We start from the raw sequence: 27,660 nt of genomic DNA, 5'->3' as shown, positions 1-27,660 counted from the left end.
GGACCTAATTCCAGACAGAGATAGATGTACCAGGCACAATAAGATGAGAATCTCGCAGAAGAAACAGGTAAGCAGTTTTGGATTATTTCTATTTTCCAGATTAAGGCAATAATCAGGAATGCATATTATCAGCTTTGGCTGAGATGTCAACCGCAAGATTATGACTTCAAAACTGCAGAGTATGCATTAATAATGTTGTTCTAGAAATACTAATTTGTGCAGAACTCCACACTGGAGCTAAGATCTTGTGGTAGAATTTCAATCTAACTGATTTTATACAGGCCTTATATGATCAAATGGTATTACGCTTTCATTCCCATTGTGGTTTGCTTCCCTTGGTCTGTGACTGAGGCAGCAAATACATTCATGAGAATAAAACATTACATGGTCGTCAGTTCATTTTGAAGTAAAATTCAAGGTACTGAATGTTCTCTTTAAAGTCCTACCCAGCTTCTCTCCAAGCTTAGCTGAGAGAACATCTTTCCATACTAACCTTGAAGCTTACTCTGATGCTGAGGCAGGTTTCAGCTACACGTCCTTTTGAGAGCCATTTGGAATTGTATTTTTATTTTAAATGTTATTCTTCACTAACTTTTCAAAGATCTAGATTTTAATTGAAGTGGGTTTTTCTGGACATTTGCAAAAAATATTTGTAATAAATTCCAAAAGTCCCCGCAAGCTCCACTTGTAGTTCTAGGGTTGTTTGAATTAATTTCAGTCCCTGTGCAAAGCAGGAAAGGCACAAGTGCTTTGTTCTTTTAACAGCCAGTGGTGAAGTTTGCATAGGAGAGGGAAAGTTGAGAAAAGTTGGAAGGTGCCTTCTTGGATGCAATACCAGCAGCGACCTGAAGGTGGCACCTGTGATGAGAATATGCAATGGAAACTTCATCTACCTGAACAAAGGAGGAAGAGGGGGGGTGAGGGTAGTGAATGCCTGCAGGACTCCAGAAAGCCCTTTGGCATTGCAGCACAGTTGTTTTTTGCAAACTACCTTAACAATATGAGGGTAAGGCTTATGGTTTAATAAGAGCTGTGATTTTCTGAATAAACACAATTGCCTGAATTCAGTCAACGTAGTCCATTAAATCTTAATTGAGCTGGGTATCATATATTGTTACTATCACAGATAAAGTAACACCCAGAGATATAGAATGTCATGCTGGCTGGGGAATTCTGGGAGTCCATACATCTTTAAGAAGTTGCAAGTTTGATAAACTCTGTGCTAAGATAAGGGCTGGGATTCTCGCCTTAAGATAAACGTCTAGCTACCTTCAAATAGCTGAAAGCAAGCCCTGTTTTCCTATAGTCTGAATACCAGACGTGGAAGAATGAATTTAAGCAATAGCAAGGGAGATTCCAGTTGAATGTAAAGGGGGAAAATTCTCTTTAAAATAAGTTCAGTTCAGCAGTGGAGCTAATTAGTCACATTCCCTTTCTGGGTATGTTTGAGGATACTAGGCAGTCATCTCTGGGATGCTTTAATCTGAATTCTTCCAGAGCAAGAAAGCAGAGTCTGTTACAAGTGTAGGATATGCCTACTATTTTAGGACAAATTTAGAATACATGTCATTTAGAATAGGGTTCTCCAACCTTGGCAACTTTAAGATTTGTGGACTTCAACTCACAGAATTCCTCAACCAGAGCATGCTGGCTGAGGAATTCTGGGAGTTGCAGCCCACCAGTCTTAAAGTTGCCAAGGTTGAAGACCCCTGATTTAGAAAGTAAGGTGATAACTTGGAAGAAAACACCAGAACCAGATATTTAAATTCAAATACAGTACCAATGAATTTTGACATGAACATTTTGCCCTGGTAAATTTGTTTGATGCTCAACGTACAATCTAGAACTTGTTGATGTTGGCTGTCTCGTGATTCACATTATTCCTTATAGGAAAAATGTGTGCATACTTATCATTTTTGGTACCCATTGCTCATCCCGGAACCAATTAACCATGAGTACCAAGGTACCACTGTGGTAATTTTTTTTACAGATATCAGATTAATGCCAACATAGGACAGAACCTGAGTATCACATATGAACATTCAGAGTGTTGTGGCCCATCAGCGGCCAGCAGAGCTAGCAGCAGATTCGGACAGTTAGGTTAGGGAGGAACATGGGCCAGTCCCGGAGTCTGGGGAAGGCTCTGATGAGTGTTCTGCATCAAAAGCAGAGATGGGGCCAGGGCCGTCTGATAGTTATCAGCTACCCTTGGAGTCAGACATCAGTGAGGCAGATGAACAGCTGGAGCCTGTTCCCAGGGTGTACATGAAGAGTTACCAGACAAAGGGAACAGCTAAGGAACAAGGGTTGACTTGGGAGTAAGGCCACAGGTGGACGGTGAATGGCCCCTCCCATAGGGAATAAAAGAGGAGCGAAAGGGGAGGGGTGTTTGCAGGAGACAATTACAATATAATACAATACAATAGCAGAGTTGGAAGGGACCTTGGAGGTCTTCTAGTCCAACCCCCTGCCTAGGCAGGAAACCCTATACCACTTCAGACAAATGGCTATCCAACATCTTCTTAAAGACTTCCGGTGTTGGGACATTCACAACTTCTGGAGGCAAGCTGTTAATTGTTCTGTCAGGATATTTCTCCTCAGTTCTAAGTTGCTTCTCTCCTTGATTAGTTTCTACCCAATGCTTCTTGTTCTACCCTCAGGTGCCTTGGAAAATAGTTTGACTCCCTCTTCTTTGTGGCAACCCCTGAGATATTGGAACACTGCTATCATGTCCTCCCCTAGTCCTTCTTTCTATTAAACTAGACATATCCAGTTCCTGCAACCGTTTTTCATGTTTTAATCTCCAGTCCCCTAATCATCTGTTGCTCTTCTCTGCACTTTTTCTAGAGTCTCTACATCTTTTCTACATCTCGGTGACCAAAACTGAACGCAGTATTCCAAGTGTGGCCTTACCAAGGCATTATAAAGTGGTATTAACACTTCACGCGATCTTGATTCTATCCCTCTGTTTATGAAGCCTAGAACTGTGTTGGCTTTTTTGGCAGCTGCTGCACACTGCTGGCTCATATTTAAATGGTTGTCCACTAGGATTCCAAGATCCCTCTCACAGTTACTACTATTGAGCAAGGTACCACCTATACTGTACCTGTGCATTTCGTTTTTGTTGCCTAAATGTAGAACCTTACTCTTATTAACCTTACTCTTATTAGTTCATTCCTTCATTCTTGCCCAGTATTGCGGCGAAAGATATCAGCTGGACACTCTCCAAGCCTGATATATTGTGAAGTATCTTGAAAGACTGTGGGCCCAGACTTTGCTGGAGAGGAATTCACTGTAAATTAAATAAAAGCGGTTTATCGGGACCAGGACTTTGCTTCGTGCTGCTGGGAAAGCCTAGGTCAGAACAGAAGGGCAATGGAGATGGTTTCAGAATGAGACACTAAGTTCTATGAAGTGAGACAGAGAAACCTGGAAATGTTTAAGCCTGACAGCAGATACCATTGGATACATAAAAGGATGCTGGGCAGAAGGTTAAAACTTTTGCTTTGCATTTCATGGCTCATGGTAGAGGAAGAGATTTCCCCTTTGCAACTGTTTACAACTCTATTGCAAACTGAGTGTCAGTTTGGTGTACAGGTAGTCTCCACTTAACAACTGGTTTGAAATTACAATGCATTTCTCCCCCCAATAGCTACTTATGACCTGTTCCAGATTTCAGATGACTACACCAGACCATTTTGGACACTTGGCAACCAGCTCACCTGAACAATAATTGCAGTGTTGCCCAGTCACATGACCATAATTTGCAAGACATTTTTGCCTGTTTCCAACCTTTTTGGCCCATTTCTGGCAACCCTTCCACAGGAAAACAGAAGTAAATGGCCATATTTGTGAGCCAGTTGGCAAGCACCCAAAATGTGATCACATGACAGGAAGGATAAAGCCAGAACTTCGAAACCAGGTCATAAACTCATTTTGGGAATTTTGTTGTAATTTCAACAGTTGCTAAGCAATTAGTATATAAGTCAAAGACTACCTGCGCAGCATAGAACTTGAAATAAATGCCAGGTTGAGATTGCCTGCATGAATTATATTTACTTATTAATCAAAGTTCCACAGCTGCCCATCTCTCCCCAAAGGGGACTCCATAGTTCTCACTTTTGGGATTATTATATTCCTAAAAACACGTAGATCAAGCCTTCTAAATCACATGATGACAAGCAGATAACTTCATGCTCTATTAGCCTTTGCCCTCTCTGTTGTACTTACAGCAAGGTTGATGTCATGAACCACCAGACCTCATTTGCAGAGTCCAGAGTCTACTGGGAGTGACATCAAACATTTTGGCTCACTTCCCATTCAGAAGGTTGAGAGTTCAATCCTAGGAACAGCAGATATCTCTCTCCTAAGGTGCAAAGAGAAAAATATCTGCTGTGAACTCCGCAAGGCATCAGGAAAAGGATCTGGCTAGTAAATGTTCACTTCCATCCAGTTGCCCCAACTCTACCACGAATTAAGGGTTTATAGCAGCGGTCCCCAACCTTTGAGGCTTGACAGCCTGGGGAGGGAGAGGGGAATTAGACTGTGTGGTGGACTGGCATACATGTGTGCAAGTCAACTTGCATGTGGCAGGCTGGAGCACGAGTGTCTGCTGGCCTGCTGCTCATGCCAGTTGAGCTGTGAGTGCACACACTCCAGCCAGCTACTCATGTGGCCCAATTCCAAATATGTCACAGCCCAGTAGTGAGCCACAGCCCAGGGATTGGGGCTTCCTGGTTTACTGGGTCGTAAAAAGAGCATTTTAGTTTGTTCTTGGCTCTATGGGATTTTAACATTGGCATTTTAAGTTTTTCAGATGGTTCCAAGATTCATCACATGCTTAAAGCCTCCCTCCAAAAACCAGGCTTCAGAATCAAAATGGATGCTTTAGAATCTTGCCTCCCACATTCCATTACAATTCCCAAACCTCTTCCAAACCAAAAGCAGAAATACAGAAATTTTGTGAAGTACCTTCACAAATTCTGATGACCTGTCTTCCCCAATCACATAACTCTCTTTCCAAAAGCAGGGCACAAGAGATGGGTCACTTTGATTGAGAGGATACTTTTAAGAGGCACCTTCTCTGCATTTAAATCATAAGGAAAGAGGGACAGTTAAAGTCACTTTACACTAGAAATACAGTCATCTGGACTGAGGTTTCATGCCCATCCGTGACCAGATCAGTCTGATTTTAGCTCTTAACTTTTTAACCTACAGTAGTTAGATACATGCCTAGTTTTGAATTTAACCAAGTTTTTTCACTCCTAGAAAGCAGAATCCAACCTTTGCTTGCTGGCTGGCTTCTTCCTAGCAAATCCCTCCTACAATTTAATAACAGCTGTGTCTGATAGGAACCAATTTACATGTTTGAAAACTGCTTAGCATTTTTTAAAGTTGTAACCTACTTTCACTCTTCCCAATTTTTCCAAGAATTTTAATCATCCAGGTGTTATGTTCCTACAAACTTGAAAGCTCTGTTATTCTGAAATCCTTTTAAGTTACTCCCATATTTCCACCCCTGCATCATCCATGTTTTAGAAGAGTCACTACAGAATTATAATCTTGGAAAGGATAAAGCGCAAGGGACATTCTGACACCTCCCAGTTTTGGGATGGCAGAGGTTGGTGTGTGTAGTATAGAAAAATCAGATTTTCATTCTTTGAGCTTGATACAGAGCAAGCAATAATGGTAGAAATAGAATGTAGAATCATTCAACACAAGCTAATCATTGGTTGAAGGAAGTTCCTTGGCTTAACTTCTTCTGACTATGTAGGTGTCTCTATTGATTGCTTGGCAACAAGTGGTTTTTCATTATCTTATAGTTTGTTTACTTACAGATTTATCCTGTGCCTTCAAGGCAGTCTTGGATCTACCTGGGAAAGTCCTTCATCTCCTTGCAATGTGGTTTGCCTTTGCTTTCTTCCTAGGACTGAAACAGACTGGTCCAAAATGATCCAGCTGGCTCCTCCATACCAAGGCAGAATTAGAACTCACTATCTCCTACTCTAGTCCTGTGCCTTTAAGCACTATAAACTGCCAATTTAATCTGGGAATTTCCTTGTGGTCTCTCACCCAAGTACCAACCACAACTCACCCTCTTTAGCCATTTACAGACCAATTAAGGTGACCTAAATGCTACCATCTTCCATGACTTCATAGATTTTGCTAGCACATCAGAAGAATGAATGGAGACCAATTATGCACAATTTTAGGTGTGCTCATCTGGTACTTTGGTCTACTATCCATTTCCACTCAGATGGAGCTCTATGCCGATTATGCAAGAAACGATTAAATTTCTTTTTTTATATAAAACCCTAAGCCAACATCAGAGAACACAGTACAAGAAAAAAGCATTTTTGTTTTTCACCCCAAAAGCTGAAAGCTAAAGTCAGTGGGGAAATTTACAACGTTACAAGGAAAACAGTTTAAGGAGATACTACTCCCTACAATTCAACTCAAAAAATACTTCAGAAAAGCATGGGATTCAGTAAATATCTAAAAATAATGTTAATCTCTTACAACTTTACGTCAAACAGGCCTAAGCTCTCAATACGTTTATGCATAATAGACAGGCCATGATGGTAGGGTCTGGAAGGCATGGGGGTTACTGACCACTGAATTCAGGCAGGAGTCAAGAATATAAAATCTTCAGCCACAATTAAAAAGTTGAGTTATGAGCTGGGCTCTTGGTGATCATCGTAGAAGAAGCAATGCAAGGTTCACAACATGTGACAAAAATAACTGTACCAACTTCTTCAAACTGATGTTTTCAAGATGTTAAGACTACAATTCCCAGTCACCGCCTTGTGTGTTGAGAATTCTTAGGATTAGAGACAATATATCTAAGTAACAAGAGATTAGAGTCATCTGTTAATTTTCCTAGGGTCTCTTTGTCTTGTAAATTTAAATGGCAGTTAACAGTGAATCAAAATGAGACTCCTATTTGCCAAACTGCATTTTTCATCTAGCCTTCTGGCAAGAGCTGAAATTTCACAAGGCTTCAGAAAGGGAGAAAGAGGCAACTGATGATGAACTATAACATGCTTACACATACCAAGTGTGCATCATGCACCGATTGAAATGCTTTTAAACCTTACTAAAACCCTTTTTGTTTTAAGTTTCCCCTTCCAAGTTTTCCTTGAGAGAATGTCAGTGGAATAAGGCTGTACAACCTCGTGAGAAAACAGACGTGGTACGAATTATCCCTAAGTAGGGTTCCATAACCAATCCCCTCCCAAACCCTTGGGGAATGGCATTAACTACAGAAATTGTTAGTCATCATCTTCATATAACACTCCTTCTCCCCTTTCCTGAAGTATTTCAGCCAGAACTCCAGGATGCCAGCATTAGCAAAACTTGCACCAGAGGACACAATGGCAGCCAGGCACATTCCCCAACCCCCTTGCTCATAGCTACCAAGAATAAAGCAGAGTCCAACACAAGACCATAGTGGAGTAGCATGGACATCAGATCTGTAAGTTTATTTGCTCAATGTACGACGGCTACATAATGACTCACATTCATGATATTCCATCACTGAGGAAAACTGCTAAGAATGGTCCGTGTGTGAAATAATTCCTTACAGAAACACGGAGTTGGAAAAATAATCACTGATTAGACCTTAAAAAGAGTTCACTGCATAACATGACAGAAAAGCACAAACAAAGGCTCATTCAAAGAACATAGTCATTTTTCTCCTACACTGTAATAGTTATAATTTCACCATGACAAACACCAGACATTAAGATTAAGCTAACACTGGTGTTTTCTTTGCTTTCCTTTTTAAAAAAAAATCATATATAATTGCATGTCACTATAGCAACATCCATAACAGATCAGTTTTGTTACGATCACTATTTGGTAGAGCAAACTTTATCCCCGAAAAAGGAAAAATAAAATAAATTAAAAAAATTTAAAAAATTGTTGAAGACTATTGTCATAGGAATACATAACATCTACAGTATAAGTTAATAAATTTCAAGCTACTTTATAGAAATACAACACCAGCATGCACAATATTGTATCAATAGAATAATGGAGCAGTTATTCATTTCACTGGAGAAACAGTTATCATAGGCAAGTGCATTTCTTTAACAAAAAATTGAAAGAAACCATTCAAGCTGCTCGCATCCCCCAACCCCCTGCCCCCCACTCCATATTTAGCCCTCTTGTGCGATCTTTTTCCCCTGCATAAAGTTTTCCTAAAGCAGCCAGAGCTAGAAGCTGGAAAAAAATCAAAAAAGGTTTTGTAATTCCAGTAAATCACTTCCAAATCAAAGCCAGGGATACGCACTGCTCACACATGACTGCAAATTAAAGAGAAGCCTTAAAATGTTCTTCCAGTCCACAATATTTCACTCAGTCACTCAAGTTGCAAGCCTCTCCTCCTTGGTAGAGCCAATGGGATGCACAAAACAGGCTACTGGCGTGGCACTTTACTGAAGTGGCCCTGAAGGGAAAGTCACTGAATGTTATCTTACCACACAGCAACAAAATACAATTTATGTTTGGTTTTTTTAAAGAAATGTATCTGCACTGGATGCATTGATGCTGATTTGCCAGATTTTTGCAATATCAACCCATCTTAAACTTTTACTTTCTTTGGAATTGCAGACCGTCAAGAAGACTCACCCTACTGTCCAAGTGCTTTGTAGCAAATTAAACAGGAAAAAGGTCTAGATCACCATTCCTTTTCCAATGAGGGAAATAAATCTATTTATACAATGGGAGTCATTAGAGCCCTGTTTCCTTCTAAGGTGCTTTTGATTAACAAAAGCTATATTTAAAATAAAAACCCTGTAATTTATGAAGGAAAAAAGCAATGATTTTCCAATCACTATGATTTATTTCCAAAGGTGGATGACAAAAAAATCATGATCAGCTGTAGTTTCCCCCCACTTCCAAGCATATTAGGTATCACAAATGAACAGAATTTTCTGTACATGTTTGAAATAGGCCAAGATCTTGTTAAATCTTGTTATTAGTTAAATAGGACACTGGCATCAGATACTTTTCTTTGTGAATGTTTCTACCTTGATAGATTCACTTATAATCACAGGCTTGCAATACAGAAAGGCCCTGCCTTCAATATGGGCAACAAAGGAAAGGTCAGAGGCATGGGGGGAAAAGGCAGAGGGAGATCTGCTGAAAATCTGTTAATTATACTAGAAGAAACATAAGATTATAAGCAAACTGGCAGCAGGATCCCTGAGGATGGACTATAACACCTTTCCTCCTTTGAAAAAGAAGAAATGGCCTTGGAAAATTCCAGAAACTGGATGAGAAAAATACAGGTCTGAATTAACAATTGTCAAATGGCATTATGTTTTAAGAACTTATCTTGTCCAATTTAAGTTCTGAATCCTTTGCTGTGAATTCTTGTACTTCATATAGTCAAGCATCTATTAAAATGTGGCAAAGAAATCAAAACAAGATGGATCATTTTCATGTAGTATTCAGACATCTGGAAAACTGATTCTCAAACGCAAGCTACAGAACATTAAGCCAGAAAGAAGCAAATTTAAACTCAAAAAGCTTGGTGTAAAATATGGCTGTTGTGTAGAAATACTGTAAACTGTAATGTAATGTTAATACTGCAGGCAACCTTCAGTGTCTCAATTCCAGTGCTTATGATCTTAGAATCTTGGGATCTTTTTAAAATTATGCCATAATAAATGGGAACTCAAATCTTACAAAATTTGAGGTGGACAATAGTGACAAGACAAAAACTTCATCTTAACATAGTGTGACATTTCATTGAGAAGAGAATGACTGGGAAACCTTACTGGAACCACAGAACAGCTTCTCAAACAAACAAAAAAAGAAATCAAACCAAGGGAAAAAAAGAGAGAGGGCCATTCCATTCACGTTAGTCATCATTAACTTCATGTATGCCTAGCAATTAAGATAACTTAAAAGACAGCTCCCCTTGAATTAATAATCAACTGAACAGTCCATATGCCATTGTGAGGCTGCTATTCTACTCCATACCACCACAGCCAGCCTGATTTTCCACTAGTGGTGTTTTGGCAAAAGTGTCCCAGAGACAGGTTGCGGGGAGCCTCCCTGGAAGATCACACCTCCTTTTTTCCCCTACCCCACCCCTGACCCCCTCCCCCCCACTTTTCACTTGTGGGAAAAAAAATAAAGACTGCAGTAGTAGCATCGGCGTGCGGCTGCCAGTCCATCCAAAGGTTCTAGTTGTTGCCTTCACCACCGTCATCATCTTGCTGGTCGCTTGTCCAGAGTGTTAGGTTATCACGGAGCAGCTGCATGATGAGCGTTGAGTCCTTGTAGGAATCCTCGTTGAGGGTGTCCAGCTCAGCAATAGCATCATCAAAAGCCGTCTTGGCCAGGTGGCATGCCTGTTCAGGGGCATTCTGGATCTCATAGTAGAAAACAGAGTAGTTAAGGGCCAGGCCAAGTCGGATGGGATGAGTTGGCTGCATGTGTTCCTTGCTAATCTCATGAGCTTCGTTGTATGCCTTCTCAGAGGATTCCACCACAGTTGCTCTCTTCTCCCCTGTGGCCACCTCAGCAAGATAGCGATAATAGTCCCCTTTCATCTTCAAGTAGAAGACTTTGCTCTCATATTGGGTCTCGCTGCAGTTCTTGATCAGGTAGTTGTCTAGGAGACTGAGTACATCCTGGCACACAGCTTCCAATTCCTTCTCAATCTTCTCACGATAAGCCCGTACCATCTCAATTTTCTTCTCATTGCCATCAGCAGAGGTCTTCTGCTCAATGCTACTAATTACTCGCCAAGAGGAGCGTCGGGCCCCAACTACATTCTTGTAAGCGACAGATAAGAGGTTTCTTTCTTCATTAGAGAGTGGCTCATTCAGCTCTGTCACCTGTATGAGACAAAGTATGACAAAATATATTTAATTAATAGTTCTGCTTTTTCACTCAAAACCATGCCACTTTTAAATTGAATTTAGTGAAATCTTTCTCACCAACCCACTACTTAAATACAACTTCATGACGTTTATTTAAATACAACACCATGACATTTTCACACCATTACTGACTTAAAATAATATGTCATGCAAAAATTGGGCAGTATGAGTTATGAACGTTAAGAAGTATGGTCCAGACCAAAGAAAGTTACTAGCAGTAATTAAAGTTAATACAGTTAGTCCTGGACTTACAACCAGTCCATTCAAGTTCCACCTTGGGGGGGGGGTGTATTTATGTCCCAAATTCAAAGTTACAATGCCCTCCCCTGCCATTTGCATCATCCCATTATTACCTGTGTTTTATGAACTTTTAATAAAAAACTGACATTTACTTCCATTTTTCAGCAAAACTCTCTCACAGCAAATGGTGCCATGGTGGTGCAGTGGTTAAAATGCAGCACTGTAGGCTAACTCTATATACTATCAGGAATTCGATCCTGACTAGCTCAAGGTTGACTCAGCCTTCCATCCTTTCTAGGTGGGTAAAATGAGGACCTAAATTGTTGGGGGCAATATGCTGACTCCGTAAACAGCTTACAAAGGACTATAAAGCCCTATGAAATGGTATATAAGTCTTAGTACTATTGTCATAGCAAACCATTGGTTCACTTAATGACTATAGCCGTTAACAATCATAGATTTAACACCAGTCACAAAAACTATCATGAAATGGAGTCAGTCATGTGACCAACACACATTATCATAATAAATTACAACTGTGATAAGCAGATCCCATTACAGTGGTACTCGAGGACTACTACTAGGAACATCACCACTCGAAGCAAATTTTGTTTTACATTTTTTTGGCAATAAAGAAAGGTAATTCCAAAATTAGATTATAAAGATTTATTAGGTTATAAAGATTTGATGAACGCTATTTTAAAAGGGGGTTCTTTAAAAATAAACTAAAATCACAGAAGTGTAGAAGTCAAGCCTGAAATGAAAGTCAGAGTGATCAGGAAAAAAGTACATAGAGGAAGCAAGCTAGGCAGCAAGATTGAAAATAATATGCTAATGAGAGATACAAATGTACTATACAGATAAGACAAATTGAGAAATTTGAAACTCAGAATGCTATTGAGGTCCTTAGTCCCCTGATTTTCATGTTACTTTTCATGGTCTACAAGACTTGGAAAGTATTCCTAAAAAAAGAATCTGATCCTGGAAGTCAAAATCTTCTTGTATGCTCTAATGACATTTTATGCTAAATTTAGCATGACCACTATGCTTAATTTTGGCAAGCAAGTACCCAAAGTTAGTCGTTTGCAGTCCTAAGCAATGGTGTCAGAATTACCACAAAAATGCCTGTATCTTGCCAATACAGGAACTCAACATCTACCAAAGCTAACCAAGTGAGAATATCTGTATTTGGCACACTGGCAATTATAAAAAAATAAACCTTGGTTATACCTCTTACAGAAATACACCAAACTAAGAAAAGAAACTATCTGCACAAATAGTGCTATTGTTTTCTAATACATTAAATAATTTCAGATTGCTGATGGAGGAAGTATTTAATCAGCAACATCTATTAACTTGGTACCAGAATTCCAAAGTTGCATATACTTTTTCAAATGAAGGACAGACTCAGCAAAAGCAGGCATGTAGCAGTCCTCAGCAAGAGCATCAAGATATTTGGTATTTATTCGATTTGTAAGCCGCCCTATTCCCCGAAGGGACTCAGGGCGGCTGAACAAAAACCAGTGGAAGGGGAAAACAAATACAGAAAGTAAGACAAACAGGACAGTGATACAACAATTTAAAAAAGCACAGCAAGGACAGCAAATTCGAGGGGGGGGGGACTCAACCCCAGGCTTGCTGGGACAGCCAGGCCTTAACGGCTGTCCGGAAGGCCTGAAGGGTGGCGAGGGTCCGGATCTCCATGGGGAGCTCGTTCCAAAGGGATGGGATTTTAGTGACAGCAAGGCATATGGGTATCATATTTAAGAATGCCACTCTTCAACCTACACAGCATTTTTCTATTTTAGGACACAGAATATTTTTTTTTTTAATTTTGATTTATAAAATATTCTAGAAAGCTATTTAAAGCTTGGCAGGCTTATTTTAGCTACATTTAATCATTCTTTAAAAGAAGACACTGTCTCTTAACAATTTTCCTAAGGTCTGGTATCTGCTGAGAAGTTAGATGGACAGCGTTGTAGAGTATAGTAAGTGATTCTTCTAATTTATGACAGATCCACAGACTGCTGATATTCTGAAACATACAAAAGACCAAAGCAGTCCTGAAACATCTCCTAGCAGAGAAGCACTCCTGAGGCAGCTGCTGCAGTTATACACCAATAACCGTGATAGCGAACCTATGGCACACATGCCACATGTGGTACACAGAGCCATATTTGGTGGCATGCCAGCCGTCAGCTCCGGCACAGGCCGTTTTCACCCTCCCCAGGCTGTTTCTGCCCTCCCCACCCAGGCTCCCAGAAAGGCTCCAGAGCCTGGGGAGGGGTCACGTGCGCATGGGCGGGGGGGTGGAGTGTCACACATGCATGCGCAGTAGGGCGGGGAGATTGAGTGGGCACATATGCACGATTTTGGCATGCCGTAAGAAAAAGGTTTGCCATCACTGACCTATAATATTGTATATATTACAAGTGATAAGCTTACCCACAAACAAGATCTGTTCCTTTGTTTAAAAAAGAAACAACCAGTATCCTCAACTAGTGTTACTTACCTGCAGAATGTTAGTAAATTAGGTAAAACACGAATGAAGCATAATATATTGGTAAGTTTGTGCAAAGTTCTGTGATGAAAAATATGACATAAACTCTATATTTATAATCTTATAAATCTATATAACCTTAACTTTGCTCTAGATCAGTCTTTTCCCAGAAAGCTCCAAATGTTTTGAAATGTATCAGCCTTAGCCAATATGATCAATAGGTACACAATTACCATTTATTTAAGGTTGTAAATCAATTATTATAGATACTAGTATTCTATTTGTAAAAACAAACCTGCAAGTATTGCCACATTACATTCATCCCAACTATTGCTATTAAGTGCTAGAAATTACTAAACTAACATACAACTTAACATATACCGTATCTTTCAGAGTATAAGACACACCTTTTTCCCTCAAAAAATAGGCTGAAAATCTGGGTGCATCTTATCACTGAATACAGCATTTTTTGCCTCCCGAAACCTCTCTCCCTTCACCAAAATGGCTGTGCAGAGCCTCTAGGAAGCTTTGAGAGAGCTCCTGGGAGCTGGGGAGGGCAGAAATGAGCAAAAAAGGGCCATGTTTTGTTCAGTTGTCCCCCCCCACGAGCACTCTGCAAGCCCCCTAAAGGCTATTCATGCCTTTGGGGGGGGGGGAACTGGCCATTTTTGTGAGGAATGCAGAGTGAGTCTTATATACCAAATACATTTTTTTTGCCTCCCGAAGCCCCGCCCCTTCACCAAAATGGCGGTGCATAACCTTATGGAGGTTTTCAGAGAGCTCCTGGGTGCTGGGGAGGGCAGAAAATTAGCAAAATATGGGCCGTTCCCCCCCCCACACACACACATATAAGAATGTGTATTTGAGACCTTTCAGGTGGGAAATTGTATAAAGACTGGCTTGCTTCTTAATACTAAGTTTTCAATCTGCAGAATTGCTATTGTAATTAGCATGACTGGGGCAAAGAAATGGTTTAAAAATAGGAAATTATTTCATTCCAAAATACAACTAATATAAATCAGTGATGTACAGCTATACAAATCACTGCTAAATTTATTTAAATTCCATTCCCTGCTCTATTTCTTTTTAAGTTCTAGAAAAATGGCTTAGACTAGGGATATCAAACTCAAGGCCCGGGGTCTAGATCTGGTTTAAATCCAGCCCGGAAATATCAAAGGACCGGTCTGTGGTGCCTCTGCCAGACAAAGTGGGCTCTATGTGGCCCCCTGCGGTCCATTTTCAGCCTCCCTGGCCTTCTGCAGCACTCTGCGGGCCAAAAACAGGCCACACAGAAGCTTCAGAACTACAATGCTGATCTGCTCCTAGAAAAAATCCAGTTTGATATCCCTGGCTTAGATATTAATAGATTTGAAGTTACAATCCTGGTACGGTTATTTCATGTATTTCATAATTCCAATCTTACCTTAATCTAAAATTTGTCTTCATAGGTTAGCACATATAAACTGGATGATGCATTTGAAGAGATCATATCTTATTTTTGTACAAAGCATACCTTTAAGGATCAGTCATCACTTTTAATGGAACTTTTAAGGATCAGTAATTTCACTATAAATGATATTACTAAGCTTTCTTCCTTAGTCAGATAAATATGACCTTATCAAGCAACAATCCCCGAATAAATTATTTTCATACTATCCTAGCACATCCAGCCTTCCCAAACCTGTTGACCCCTGAATGTATTGGTTAATTACAATTCTGTTTCAAAGGAACTTGTACTTCATCCCCATACACAATATAAATACTAATAAACAAACTACTGTGAACACATTCTGGAACAATTGGACTGAAGATCAGCTGATTTGAGATTCAATGGCCCAGTAGCTTCCTCTCAATAATTGTCATCTTGCAACCCTTCTAACCTTGCAGTATCTATTCTTCCTAGGACCTGGATATCTGCGAGACCGCCTCCTGCCACATACCTCCCAACGGCTGATAAGATCTCACAGGCTGGGCCTTCTCCGGGTGCCGGCTGACGACCCCTTGGGGGAGGGCCTTCTCTGTAGCTGCTCCGGCCCTGTGGAACGATCTACCCGCAGAGATCCGGACCCTTCCCACTCTCTCGGCCTTCCGAAAAGCCACTAAAACCTGGCTGTTCCGGCAGGCCTGGGGCTGTTGACCCCATGAACGAGGTCCAGCCCCACCTAGGTTGAGTGTATGGTGTGTTGCTTTTAAATCTGTTTTCTCTTTCCCTATATTTTAACTTTCATTTTTACTCTTGTACTTTGTAAGCCGCCCGGAGTCCTACGGGATTGGGCGGCATATAAATTTATTAAATTACAATTACAATTACTCTGACAACAAGAGATCTAGATTGAAATCTCTCTTCCCTCTTTAAGGTTTTAGTGAAAACTTGAAACTTCTTCCTGCAGGAAAATATCTTCCCTGAATTGTGGTTTCTACCTTAGTCTCACTATCACCAAATTCAGATGATTTTATTTCCCACAGAACACAGCCAATTATTTTTTCTATCTGGGTTACTGGCCCTTGAGAGAAAATGGTTCCATTTCAATGTTAAAATATACAGGTAATCCTCTATAACTGAGTCCAAAATTTCTGTTATTGAGATATTTGTTAAGTGAATTTTGCCCCATTTTACAACCTTTCTTGTCACATTGGTTAAGTGAAATCGCTGTGGTAATAAATTAGTAACCTGGTTGTTAAGTGAATCTGGCTTCCCCATGACTTTGGTTGTCAGATGGTCACAAAAGGTGATGACATGACCTTGGGAAACAGTATGAACCAGTTGCCAAGCATCTGAATTTTGATCATGGGGATGCTGCAACAGTCATAACTTTGAAAAACAGTCATGTCACTTTTTTAGTGCCGTTGTAACTTTGGTCACTAAATGAACTGTTGTAAGTCAAGGATTATTTGGGTTACACAAAGTATTGAAAGCCAACAGAAGTAATGTAACAGAATAGTTAAACAATACATTGCTGAGAATAGCAACATTTTAAAAATCTACACCATTTATAAAGGACTCTCCAAGAGTTTCTGACCAACCCACTAGATCTCATAGGAGGACTGGCTGCTCTAGAGCCTTTCTATGAAACAGAGCCATCTTGCAGGAGCCAGGAGATATTATTTATTAAATGTATATGCTGCCCATCTCACAATTCAAGGCAACTGAATGGTTTTTGAGACGTTTTCTATCTCTACACCTGCCATATGAAATAGCCTCCGCCCTGAGATTTAGATAGGATCAATCATGCTAGCCTTCTGGAAGGCCATGAAATCCTGGCTTTCCCCTCAGGCATTAGGACCAAGCTATTAGTGGAGCCTGACATACATATTTTGGAAGCTGAGTCATTTTGTGAGATGTCTTGGCTCTTACATTGTATTATGACAGTACATACCAATTCTACAACATTTATCAAGTCCCCATCTAGCAAGGCTCCATTATGAAGTCAGTTAGTTATCTAAACTTATTGCCATACAAAACAATACTTGGCATTTGATAGTATCTCACTATCAATCTCTTCAGATTGTTACATGACTTCATGGAAAGCTTTGAGTGTTCATTTATGGTGAATTATCATTTTCCAGAAAAATGATACCAAGAATATTTATCAGATTTATGAAATGTTGACTAATGTGAAAGATAAAATATTTAAACAAAGTAAATGGCAATAGCTTGGCAAGAAATTTGCTATTAGCTGAAAAATTCATTGGGCCTACTAAATTCCTCAGTCTTTTCTCAATCATTAAAGAAACAGCTATCTGGTCTACCAGTTTCACAATATGCTGTTTTCTCCCAATTTCCACTCATGAGGGTATAATGTACATGAAATTCATGTGTCTGAAGCTTGTGTAAGATACAGAAGCTCAGAGCCCTGAACACAGAAATAGTTATATATTTAAAAGTAGGGTTTTGTCTCATTTGGAATACAATTTCAATATGCCACTAAACAGCAAGCATTTGAGCTCATGCTCTTCAGTATGAACTCTTCATACATCACTTCCTGAACAAATAGAAAAAAATAAGTTTTTTAAAATACAGCAATAACTCTTATTTTTTCCATTTTTAACCAGTTTCATAACTGTTCTTCAATACTTTCTTTTAATCATCTTTATTTATTATTATTATTATTATGCAGAGCAATCAAGTGGGGTATAATGATGTACATTTATGTACACTAAAGAACTATAGTCCAATATGTAGCCAATTGTCATGCAATATTCAGGTTTCTAGTATTTTAAACTGTGCAATTACCCTTTTCTGAATGTTATTTCCATACACTCTACTTTCTCCAATTCTCTCTAATCTATTCCATCACCACTGTTCCTTTTTCATATCTTGACCTGCTTCTATAGGCAGTTGCCTATTCAATATTCTGCAGGTTTATTCATTCATTCATTTTCAATAGCTGCCCATCTTAGTAAATGACTCTCGGTAGCTTAAAATATATACATAGGAGCGAGATACTTGACCAGTTAGCTATGTTCCTCCCCTAGACCTAATAAAGTAGAAGAGCATTTTCATTCTCATTCTTTTTATGCAGAAAGCCTTTCATTTCTTAGTTTCATAAAAGTACTAAATTAATGTAGATACTTGAAAAAAATGTGCTAATAAAAAAGTTTTCCCAAATAATAATAATTTTCCCCCTAAAGGTAGAGAGTGTAGAAATTTCACTAATTGTTTACTCATCAACAAGTGCTCTATGTTAAATATATATACTCTGAACATGGTAAGTCAGAACCAACCATTCCACAAGTAGGCAATTATCTAATTTATGAAAAAACATTGTTTTTTAAAACAAATATTCTCAATTGTGCCTTCCCATCTATTATAGGGATGGAGTCTGGCATTTCTGCTTGCTTGTTATAGGAAATTCAGCAACCATTTCTAGGTGTTGCATCATTACAGTATAACATCTTTAGCTGTACAATACAGGTTTTATAATTAACCTTAAGATCCCAAGTTTTAACTAAAAGGTGGATATAATTATTTCAAATATTAGAAGTCAGTGTAACATCAACTTTAATACAATTGGAAAATTTCCAAAACTTTAATTTGAAAAGTTTTTTTAAGGCATCCAATATGGAATGTCCATCCAATGCAATGGAAGCAAACTGTGCAATATTCCTATCATTCAAGCACTACCAGCTAAAGGCAAATTTTATTCATACAAAATCTCTACTCCCCTAATAGGTAGAATTAGCTATGGCTTTTTAATATTATGACATTATCTTTCCAGAATCTTTTCTTCACCAGAAACATATAGTGTACATTATTCCTCTAATAATGGAGGTGATGCCTCATATTCCTTACAGTGTATGGTGGATGCAAGAATAATATAATACTAATAATGCACAATCCATACAAAGGTCTACATGGTTTCTCTTTGCCAATAGAATCATCTCTGCAATGCCATGGGACAAAGCAGATGCATTTTTGACCCTGCTTAAATAGCTACTTTTTATAATCTATTTTAGCTATACTGAAATCACAAGAAATAGAAAACTAATTCTCCAAGAGAAAAGGATTTTGCAAAAGCTCTAAGGAATTCATTATTATTAAAGTGAAACAGTTATTAGCAAAGAATCTGGGCACCATGTTGCACAAAAAAATTATCCATATATTTATAAATTCTTACCAGCTTTAGTAAAAATATAAACAACTAACTAACCATCACTTTTCTCACTTTAATCTATCCATTAGACAAAAAGTCATAAAGTTTCTGAATTTAAAAAAAATCAAAACACATGAGCACCTAGAAAGGTGGGCCAGAAATTTCTATAAAGTCCAAAAAATTCTATGGATTATTTTTCATCTCTAAACAAGGCTGCTGATTTTAGAATTGTATTAACATTTGCTTTTCAGACTGTGTAAAAAATTATACATTAAAAGTATTTCTAAATAGAAAACACCATTTCCAATATTCCATAAAATATATATTTCCCCATATAAAAATGGTTAGTTTCTTTAAAAGCAAAACTCTAATAGACCAATTTAATTTTTGTGTATCTTGCAATGCAGCCCAAATACTAGCATAGATGATGAATACTGAGATGAACATTCTAATCTGAATTGTTTGCATAGGAACATTTGCTGGAAAACACATCTTTAGCAAGCACTGAAGAAAAAGATGTGCTGTGATAGAAAAGAGGTAAAGACGAAATGCAGCAACATATTTGGTTCAAGCTGTAACCTATGCAGTACAGTTGCTATGGAGACGAAAGGAGAATATTCCCCATCAAAGTTCTCACATTTAGTGACCTAAAATATTTGCAACTGATGAATATTGGCCCAGTAATTGACTAGCTGAGCGCAAATCTGAGCCTTAATTGAAAAGTAATCTGTATCTCCATAACTAGGCAAATTCCAGATATCTGCACTTAATTCAATATTACTGCAGCTGCCTCAGTCAGCTGTTCAAAAAGATTGTCATTACCTAAATTGACATGGCCAAATTTGAAGAAATATCACTCCCAGAATACAAGCCAATTCTGAAAGCCATTTGTTTTGATAGCTGCTTCTATCAATTATTTATATCACTATGCACCAGTAAACAATTAATGAATTATAAATTTAAAAAAAATATGTAACCATGTTATATAAATATTCCACTACCAGTCACATGAGCATAAATGTCTGTTTGATAGTATCATGAAGTCTCACCAATTCTCATTTGGGGAACTGAGAAGATTGACTTGTTGCAATACATAAGTGCAAAATGTCCATTGCATGTAACAGCGGGATTTGGTGACATATGCTTAAACTGAAACAAGTATGTTTTAGTTTACATATGGAATGAAACAGAACGTTTTATTCCAGATACTGTACAAAATTCAGTTTTTACAAGTATAAGTGGAGGAGGAAGTCAAAATGGAAAAAAGCCAAGGCTGAGAGGTTTTCCAGGTGATGGTGTGTGCAACAACGGCAGCAAGTTAGTTAGATGAGCAGCTGAACAGACATTAAGAAAATTAGGGTGGGAAGGCCAGAGAAACAGAGACTTTGGTGGCAACTAATGGGCAGGGAAGGGAAAAGAGATGAGGCAACTCATATTAGCCTTGCCTACTTACTCCATAATTCAGGGATATTGTTTTAGTTGCAGTCTAAAACAAGCAAATTGTTATTTTTCTATTTTATTTCTGCTGATCTAAAATGGTTGAGCATAACTTCTAGGGAGCAATGATTTGTTCAGATTTTGTAACAAGATATGGTTTCCATTTTGTTCACATCCCTATTGCACATTATTTATCATAAGCTGAAAAACTACTCTTACATTGCTGCAGTGTCATCAGGAAAAAAAGGAAAAGGTGTAAATTGAAGTAAATATTTTCTTCCACTAAAAAAATCCCTAAACCATACAGGTTCTAGTGGGCGTGTAAAGCTTCTACACTGACATCTTTCATTTTCTAGCAAGCATATAGCAATTATGGAGAAGCCAACTTATTCACCTTGGAAATTCTAGGTTAACATACTAGCAGATGACTTTTCTTCTTCCTCTTGAAATTTTTAGATGGCAAAATAGCAGAAAATTACATGTCACAAGATATAAATGTAGGCAAAAGCTGAGTTTCCCTAACTTCACATGTTACCTGAAATGTGGATGGCCTATTATCTTAAAGATGAAAGGTAATCTATACATCTGCAACACAGGTCCAGATGCCTGAGAGGAACAAGTATGAAAAAAAATCTGATCTTATTTACCATTGACTACCACAAACAGGATTATCTACGCCAAGTGCCAGCAATAAATTAGATACAATTATATAGCCACAGCATCATATTGGCTGAAAATGCCAATTTCAACTGATCTTGTACAGTATAATTTAAAGCTATTTCTCCCACTAAATGGAACACCTGTCCCTACTATAGGGGGGAAAAACAGTATGATAATCTTTACAAACAAGGAAGCAATTAGAAAATTAAGGATTTAATCCGATATACTTACCTGAAATTGGAAGTAAAGATCCTAGCTCAATAAAGGTTAGTTCTGAGAAAAATACACAGCACTGTATTATACCTTGATTAAGAACTGTTTATGGCAACTAACACTAATTAATGGTTTAATAGCATGCAGCACACAATATAATTATTCTAAGAAAATACTCAAATGCAAAGTATCATGCAACACTAAAAAGCAGAATAACCCACACATTGTGTATAATTCCTTAGATCCAAACCTTCTCAGCTATGTGTCCTTGCTTAGCTTCTAAAAAGAGAGCTCAATAATTAATCTTATGCCCTTTTAAAAACCATATAAAAGTCCATTTGATTTTGCAATGTGCATTTTCATCAGAGTTTACATCTTTCTTCTAACATTATCTATTGTGCATTAACTCAGTAATAGACAATCTCAGAGGTAAATCTCAAAGTCCATCACTATTTGCTTTTTTTCATATGGAGACATTATCTGGCCAAGTAGATAGCCAACTATACATACACACTATCTGATGGATTTAGGGGCAGGTAAAAATGATGGAAGAACAACATTATATCTTGCTCCTGCTATCTTCAAGTTCTGTAACAGCTACCTCCATGTCCCTTAAATTAATTTAACAATTAACAGTTAAAGTATCTCACTATCTAATTATGACAGTATCTAAATACTAATCAAACAGAGCTTACCATTTACTATGTGCTGGTTCCTGAGTTAACAGAAACACTGTAGTTGCAAAGGGCAGGTTTCTAATCTATCTTTGTACAGTGATAGCCTTTTCAGTAAATAGTGCATGAAAGGTCACCTGTAATATCACACTGTGCCCTAATGCTCTTATTAAGTTTTGGACCCTTAGACACAGAGAAACATACAAAAAGGTTTACAAGATACTTCCCATTCTAAAGAGAAACAGAAAATTATTTGTTAGCAGCTTTTCCATAAATGTTCAAGATAATCGTGTAAACACATATTGGGTGATTTAAGTTTTGTTAACTAAGAACATTTAATGTTGATTTAAGATATACCATTTTCAAGTTCCAGAAGGCCCAATAATTAAAGATAGATGCTAAAAATAAAATCATACTATTTAACTTACCATGTCCTTCTTTATGAAATCTGAATTAATTCAAAATAATAAAGATGAAGTTGATAAATCAGGGGTCCAAAGGGATTGCATAATAAAATCCAGGCACTATGCAGTTCCTATGAACTGAGAATTGGCAAGCACTTTTATCTTCCAACAGATTGTTAAAGGGTTCCACCTTTGTTATAAATAATGGTTACTGATGTAGGCATCCTACAATAAGTTGTTGGATGACAGCTATGAAGTTGATCCACAAGTTCCATGTTGAAGCATCCATTTCAGAGATGCTGTCAGCACATCCTGTTGGACTTTACTTGCATGGAGTCCCCTAATTTCAGCAAGTTATTTTACAAATAGCTTTCAAAGTTCACCCAAGACTCTGTAGGACAATGTGTTCTTATGTGCATGCTACATACAGAACAATCAGAAAAGGAATACTGTTAAACATGTAAGAGTTAGGGTAAAATTTAATCTCAAAATTAGAATCAGTATACCTCTGAATGCCACATGCTTTGAAAGAGGAATAATGCATTATTGTCTTCAAATCCTGCTTAGTCCAGCTATCCTTCATGAGAACTTAAATGCTAACCATTGATCTGATGCAGCAGACTTCTTTTTACACTTAATATTTTAATGACATGTCTCCATTGCCAAGATTCTCTTTTGCAAGTCTTCAACTGTACTCTACTATAGGTATATCTATGTTCATTAGGTTAAAAGATAAACCACAAGTCACATTTAGGATGCAATCTAGAACATTGTATTTGGTTGTAGATATCAGTTAAATTGCAATTCTGCATTATCTGAAACAAAATGCTATATATGCAGACAGTCACCACCTGGGTGCACTGCAGCCTCTATTGTTATGTGACACCATTGCCTTACAATGGGAAATCAGTGAGAGGTCATAAGTCTTGCACACAGCTGGAATGAGATAGGATGATGTGAAATATGGCTATTAGGTCTGTAATGTCATTTCTGAGTATAATAGCTCAATTCTTTTGTCTTAGCCTTAATAGAGGGCAACAAGCAGACACTGTCAAAGATTTAGACGCTAACAGTTGAAGAAATTCTGTAACAGTGGGATGCTATAAGATTATATTTTCATTATTTTACACAGAATAGACTTCATACAAAATTGCTGATACTTAAGAAAATCACAGGAAATATAAAAGAAATTTGAAAAGCTTTTGGAGAAATCAGGCATCAAGTCAGAAAATATAAAGCATATGTTACAAAACCCAGGACTGAAGACTCAGATTCAGCTGCTCTAAGTGAGATTACTCTGTATGCAATGATTGGCATCAAGCCACATTGCAGAAATAGTCTGCCCAAAAATTAACAGAAAACTGCTATGCTACATATGGATCTCCATCTCATTTATATTGCTAGCTGAATCTTCCTGTTCTCAAAAAAGCTGTGGCAGTTCTATTTCCTTGACAAACGCAAGGTTAGGACAAAATGGTGCAATAAGATAAAGAGCAGCATCCTAGGCAGACTGCGACAATTCTAGTCTAGATCAGTATTCGCTATTCATCAGTGAGAGGCCATGCTGGCTTTTCTTAAAGGCTCAGACCTGACTAACAAGGCAAATATAAAGAACTGTTCTCCCCTTTAAAGCAACCCCTCCCTCCCTCTCTCCACCCAGTCTAGCCTCTCTGCAATATGACAAATGCAGAATCTTCTGGAATGACTTGATACTGCCTCCCACGATTGCTTTGTTTGCAAGATCAGATAAAATTTTTCTTTTTTATTTATTGGATTGTAAAATAATGAAATAAACAAATCCAGTTTGTAGTATTTAAGAGTTCTGTTCTACAATGATCTATTAACAGTACTAAAATTAATCTTAAATTCTGAACCAATCTTCAAATAAACACTTCTGAAGACAGCCTATATAAATATGAAGATTATTCCACAAAAGAAAAGAACACTCTCATCAGAAACTTAAGAAAATGATGCATTGTAATGGATAAAAAATACCCTAAGAAAGAAATTAAGAACTAATCAGTGTACAAAAATAATTTTCAATTAGCAATTCTCCCTATGTTATCCAAATCCCCCCCCCAAAGAGTAATGAATAGAAAATGGAGGTATTTAAAGATTTGCAGTTCAAAAGAAGAATTTGCTTTTACTGATCAAAATCATAATCTTAGCTCACTGTCTATCATGAAGCAGATTAAGGGATGGGTTGGTTTCCAATTGTGGGTGGGGCTGCTTGTGGGAGTTAGGGGGTGGGTATACTAGCTGAATTACTGGGAAAGACTACTAGGGAGTGGCACCGCCCAAGCACTAGAGAGGGGGAGCAAAAGGGGGGGGGGGCAAAAGACAGAACATCCATGCCACTAGGTATGCCCTCTCAACAGAACATAGGATTACTCATATTTCTGCAATATGGTGATACAAAGGGAGGGGCAAGCAGTAGTATAGCTTATCCTCAAAGTACTGAAACATAAGTAGCATAAAATCCCCCCTTCTCCCCTCCCCAATGCAGAAAAAGACTACTTTAACTAGGCCCAATGATAAGGCAAAAAAGAATAATTTCATCAGTCCACCCTTACAACTAATATTATAATGTAACTCCATTAAATATAAAGATTCACTGCAAATGCCGACAGTGACACACCAACAAGGAAAAATAACCCCTAACTTCAGTTCAGAACAGCACTTGAAAATGCCTGCTTAGAGGAACCAAATACTATTTAATTATTTCAAAGAGGGTCACATTTCTTTGAACTTCCAAAGATTATATTGCATAATATGACAACAGTAAAGGCAAAGTACTCCATTTTTTTTCTTAAAGGGAAGAGATATTTCTTCAGCATGGAGGAGACAATACTTGGGAGAGGTATTCCCTCTAGGAAAAAAAATCCTCTCTTTGTATGGGAACAAGAAATAATGGGAAATTTCAGTCCGAGAGACAGCAAGAGTATGCTCCCTTTCCAGCACAGAAAGGAACATGGTTTCTCTCTTTCCCACTAAGCAGGGTGGGGCATTGGCTCTGGAAGTTTGTAAGAAATAAGATTCTCCCCCTTACTGAATCAGTATCTGTAATGCGCTATTTCAAGTACTTTATAAAGACACACAAAGCAGTCATACAGGAGAAAGTCAGGTTGCATGCCAGAAGACATTTAGATGCAGCGGGGATGTTAATAATGAGATCTGACCCAAGGTGGAATAATCTCCTTTAGACACGTGCAGGAAGAAAGGAGCTCTTTTTCTCTAGGCGTGGCAGTCAGGAAGAGAAGAAAGCAATCTTTGCTCCTTGAAGCCATTTCCATTATTTAAAAGTGAGATAAGAAATTACAGCACCTCAGCCCCAAAGTATTTTATGTATGGGAACATTATGTATGTATGGGACAAGAATGTGTGTATATGTGTGTGTGTGTGTGTGTGTAGATATCCACACAGATACACAAAGACTGCATAGAAAGTCGAGTGTAGGAAATCTTAAATATAGTATCCCTATCATTCATTTCTTCCAAATAGCTGCCAATCCCCCCCCTCCGCCCTCCACAAAAACGATGATTCATCATGAGAAGGACATTTTCTACAGCCACTATAAGGAGGGGGCTTCAAAGTGAAACACATTGAAAAATTAGAGGGAAGGAAGAGAGTATTGTATTAACAGCATTTTGAAGAATCGTTTTATCCTATTCCTTTTGGGGAGACGACAGATGATAAAATACAAGGCTTTTCTCATCAATGCCTCCCTTTCCTTTCAACAGAGTGCATTTTCTCCCCATCCTCATCAGAAAAAGCGTTTCCCCGCAAAAAGGGAAAAAAAGCTACCCAAGTTATTAATGGGACCAAGGAAGAGCAAAAGAACAATGTTACTTTATTTCTGCATATTGTAATTATTTCCCCTTCTTTAACGTTTATTTCATCAGAGCCTCAGCCGAATTTCCTCACACAAATGAAAGAGGGGGAGGGAAAACCTACTGCCACTTTTTCAAAATTATTTCTCCTCATCTATGTTGGGAAAGAAAAGTGGAAATTATTTTCCTTCCTACTTCAAAAAAGAATCTCCAGACAAAAGCCCCCAAAGGATAATTTTCCTTCAGAAATAGGCAGCGGGAGGGCCCCTTTATTGCGCTACGGCGGGAAACGGGGGGCAGAAAAAGGCGACTTACGTTCTTCATGGCAGCCGCCATGTCGTCGTATCTCTCGGCTTGCTCTGCCAGCCGGGCTTTCTGCACCAGCTGCTCGCGGTCGACCATTTTTACGGGTTCAGAGGCTGGGAGGTGTTGCTTCTTTAAATGTTTTTGTTCTGCTCCCGACCGAGGCTAGAGAGAGAGAGAGAGAGAGACTGAAGAGGAAAGAGAGAGAAACACAGAAACAAAACCAAAAAAAAAAAAAAGAAGTCAGAGAGCAGGCGATTGGTTGGTCGGCCGGCCGGCCGAAGCGGGGTCGCGTGCGAGATAGGCTGTTCAACGGCTTTGCTTCCCAGAGCGCGAGACAACTCGTCTCTTTCCCCCTTCACGCTCACGCCGCTACTGCTCTTACGGCAGCGGCGACGGAGAAGGCGGCAGCTGTAGTAGCAGTGGCGGCTGCACCCAGGAGATATACGCATGCGCTTCTTTGCCTCGCGGGGATCCTCTCGCCCCGCCAAGGCCCTCCTTTTTCCTCCTGCCCCCGCCCCTTTTTAGAGCCCCGCCTCCTTAGCTAAGGAAAAAAGAGCGAGAGAATTGTGCACGGGAGCCAAAACTGCACACAAGGGCCGGGGCTACTCCAAGATGACGCAGCCATGAAAAGCACCATGGGAGCTGTAGTTTGAGGGCGGAGGGGATCAGAGTGAAGGTTGCCTCACATGAGACGCATCCGTTTTCCAGATGGCAATATTCGTGCCTCGTATTTTGCAGTCTCTTAGATGAAGAAGAAAAAAAATAATGCAGCCCATTAAAATTCTAATTAATTTGCTTTCAGAAGTGGTGGCTGCTCCATCACTGGAGATTTTCAAGAAGAGATTGGGCAGCCATTTGTTTGGAATGGGATAGTCAGTGTCTCCTGCTTGAGCAGAGGGTCGGA

General features: G+C 38.7%; 1 protein-coding gene and 1 long non-coding RNA gene across 2 annotated transcripts; one reads left to right on the top strand and one right to left on the bottom strand.

Moving 5' to 3' along the window:
• Window positions 1-8,129, top strand: LOC148044859 (uncharacterized). Its single transcript, XR_015696871.1, has 2 exons — window positions 1-67; window positions 5,928-8,129. It is a non-coding gene; the product is annotated as an uncharacterized LOC148044859 (long non-coding RNA).
• On the bottom strand, window positions 7,463-27,211 carry YWHAG (tyrosine 3-monooxygenase/tryptophan 5-monooxygenase activation protein gamma). The gene is made up of 2 exons (XM_014058658.2): window positions 26,766-27,211; window positions 7,463-10,853 (listed from the first exon to the last, which is right to left on the bottom strand). The coding sequence occupies exons 1-2, from the start codon at window positions 26,850-26,852 to the stop codon at window positions 10,197-10,199; spliced, it is 744 nt and encodes a 247-aa protein (XP_013914133.1). The 5' UTR covers window positions 26,853-27,211; the 3' UTR covers window positions 7,463-10,196.
• Window positions 27,212-27,660: the final 449 nt, after the last annotated feature.

Source organism: Thamnophis sirtalis, unplaced genomic scaffold (genome assembly GCF_051295495.1).
Source record: "Thamnophis sirtalis isolate CommonGarterSnake01/CBP01778 unplaced genomic scaffold, rThaSir2_p1.2 scaffold_6, whole genome shotgun sequence".
Lineage (NCBI taxonomy): Eukaryota > Metazoa > Chordata > Lepidosauria > Squamata > Natricidae > Thamnophis > Thamnophis sirtalis.
Note: the sequence above shows the minus strand (reverse complement) of the source record. Positions and strands in the feature narration are given on the sequence as shown.

Bases quoted from the DNA above. Each gene is read 5' to 3' on its own strand.
- YWHAG (XM_014058658.2), bottom strand. From the start codon at position 26,852: ATGGTCGACCGCGAGCAGCTGGTGCAGAAAGCCCGGCTGGCAGAGCAA. The intron at 10,854-26,765 runs GTAAGTCGCCTT...TGTCTCATACAG, and splicing joins TGGCGGCTGCCATGAAGAAC to GTGACAGAGCTGAATGAGCC.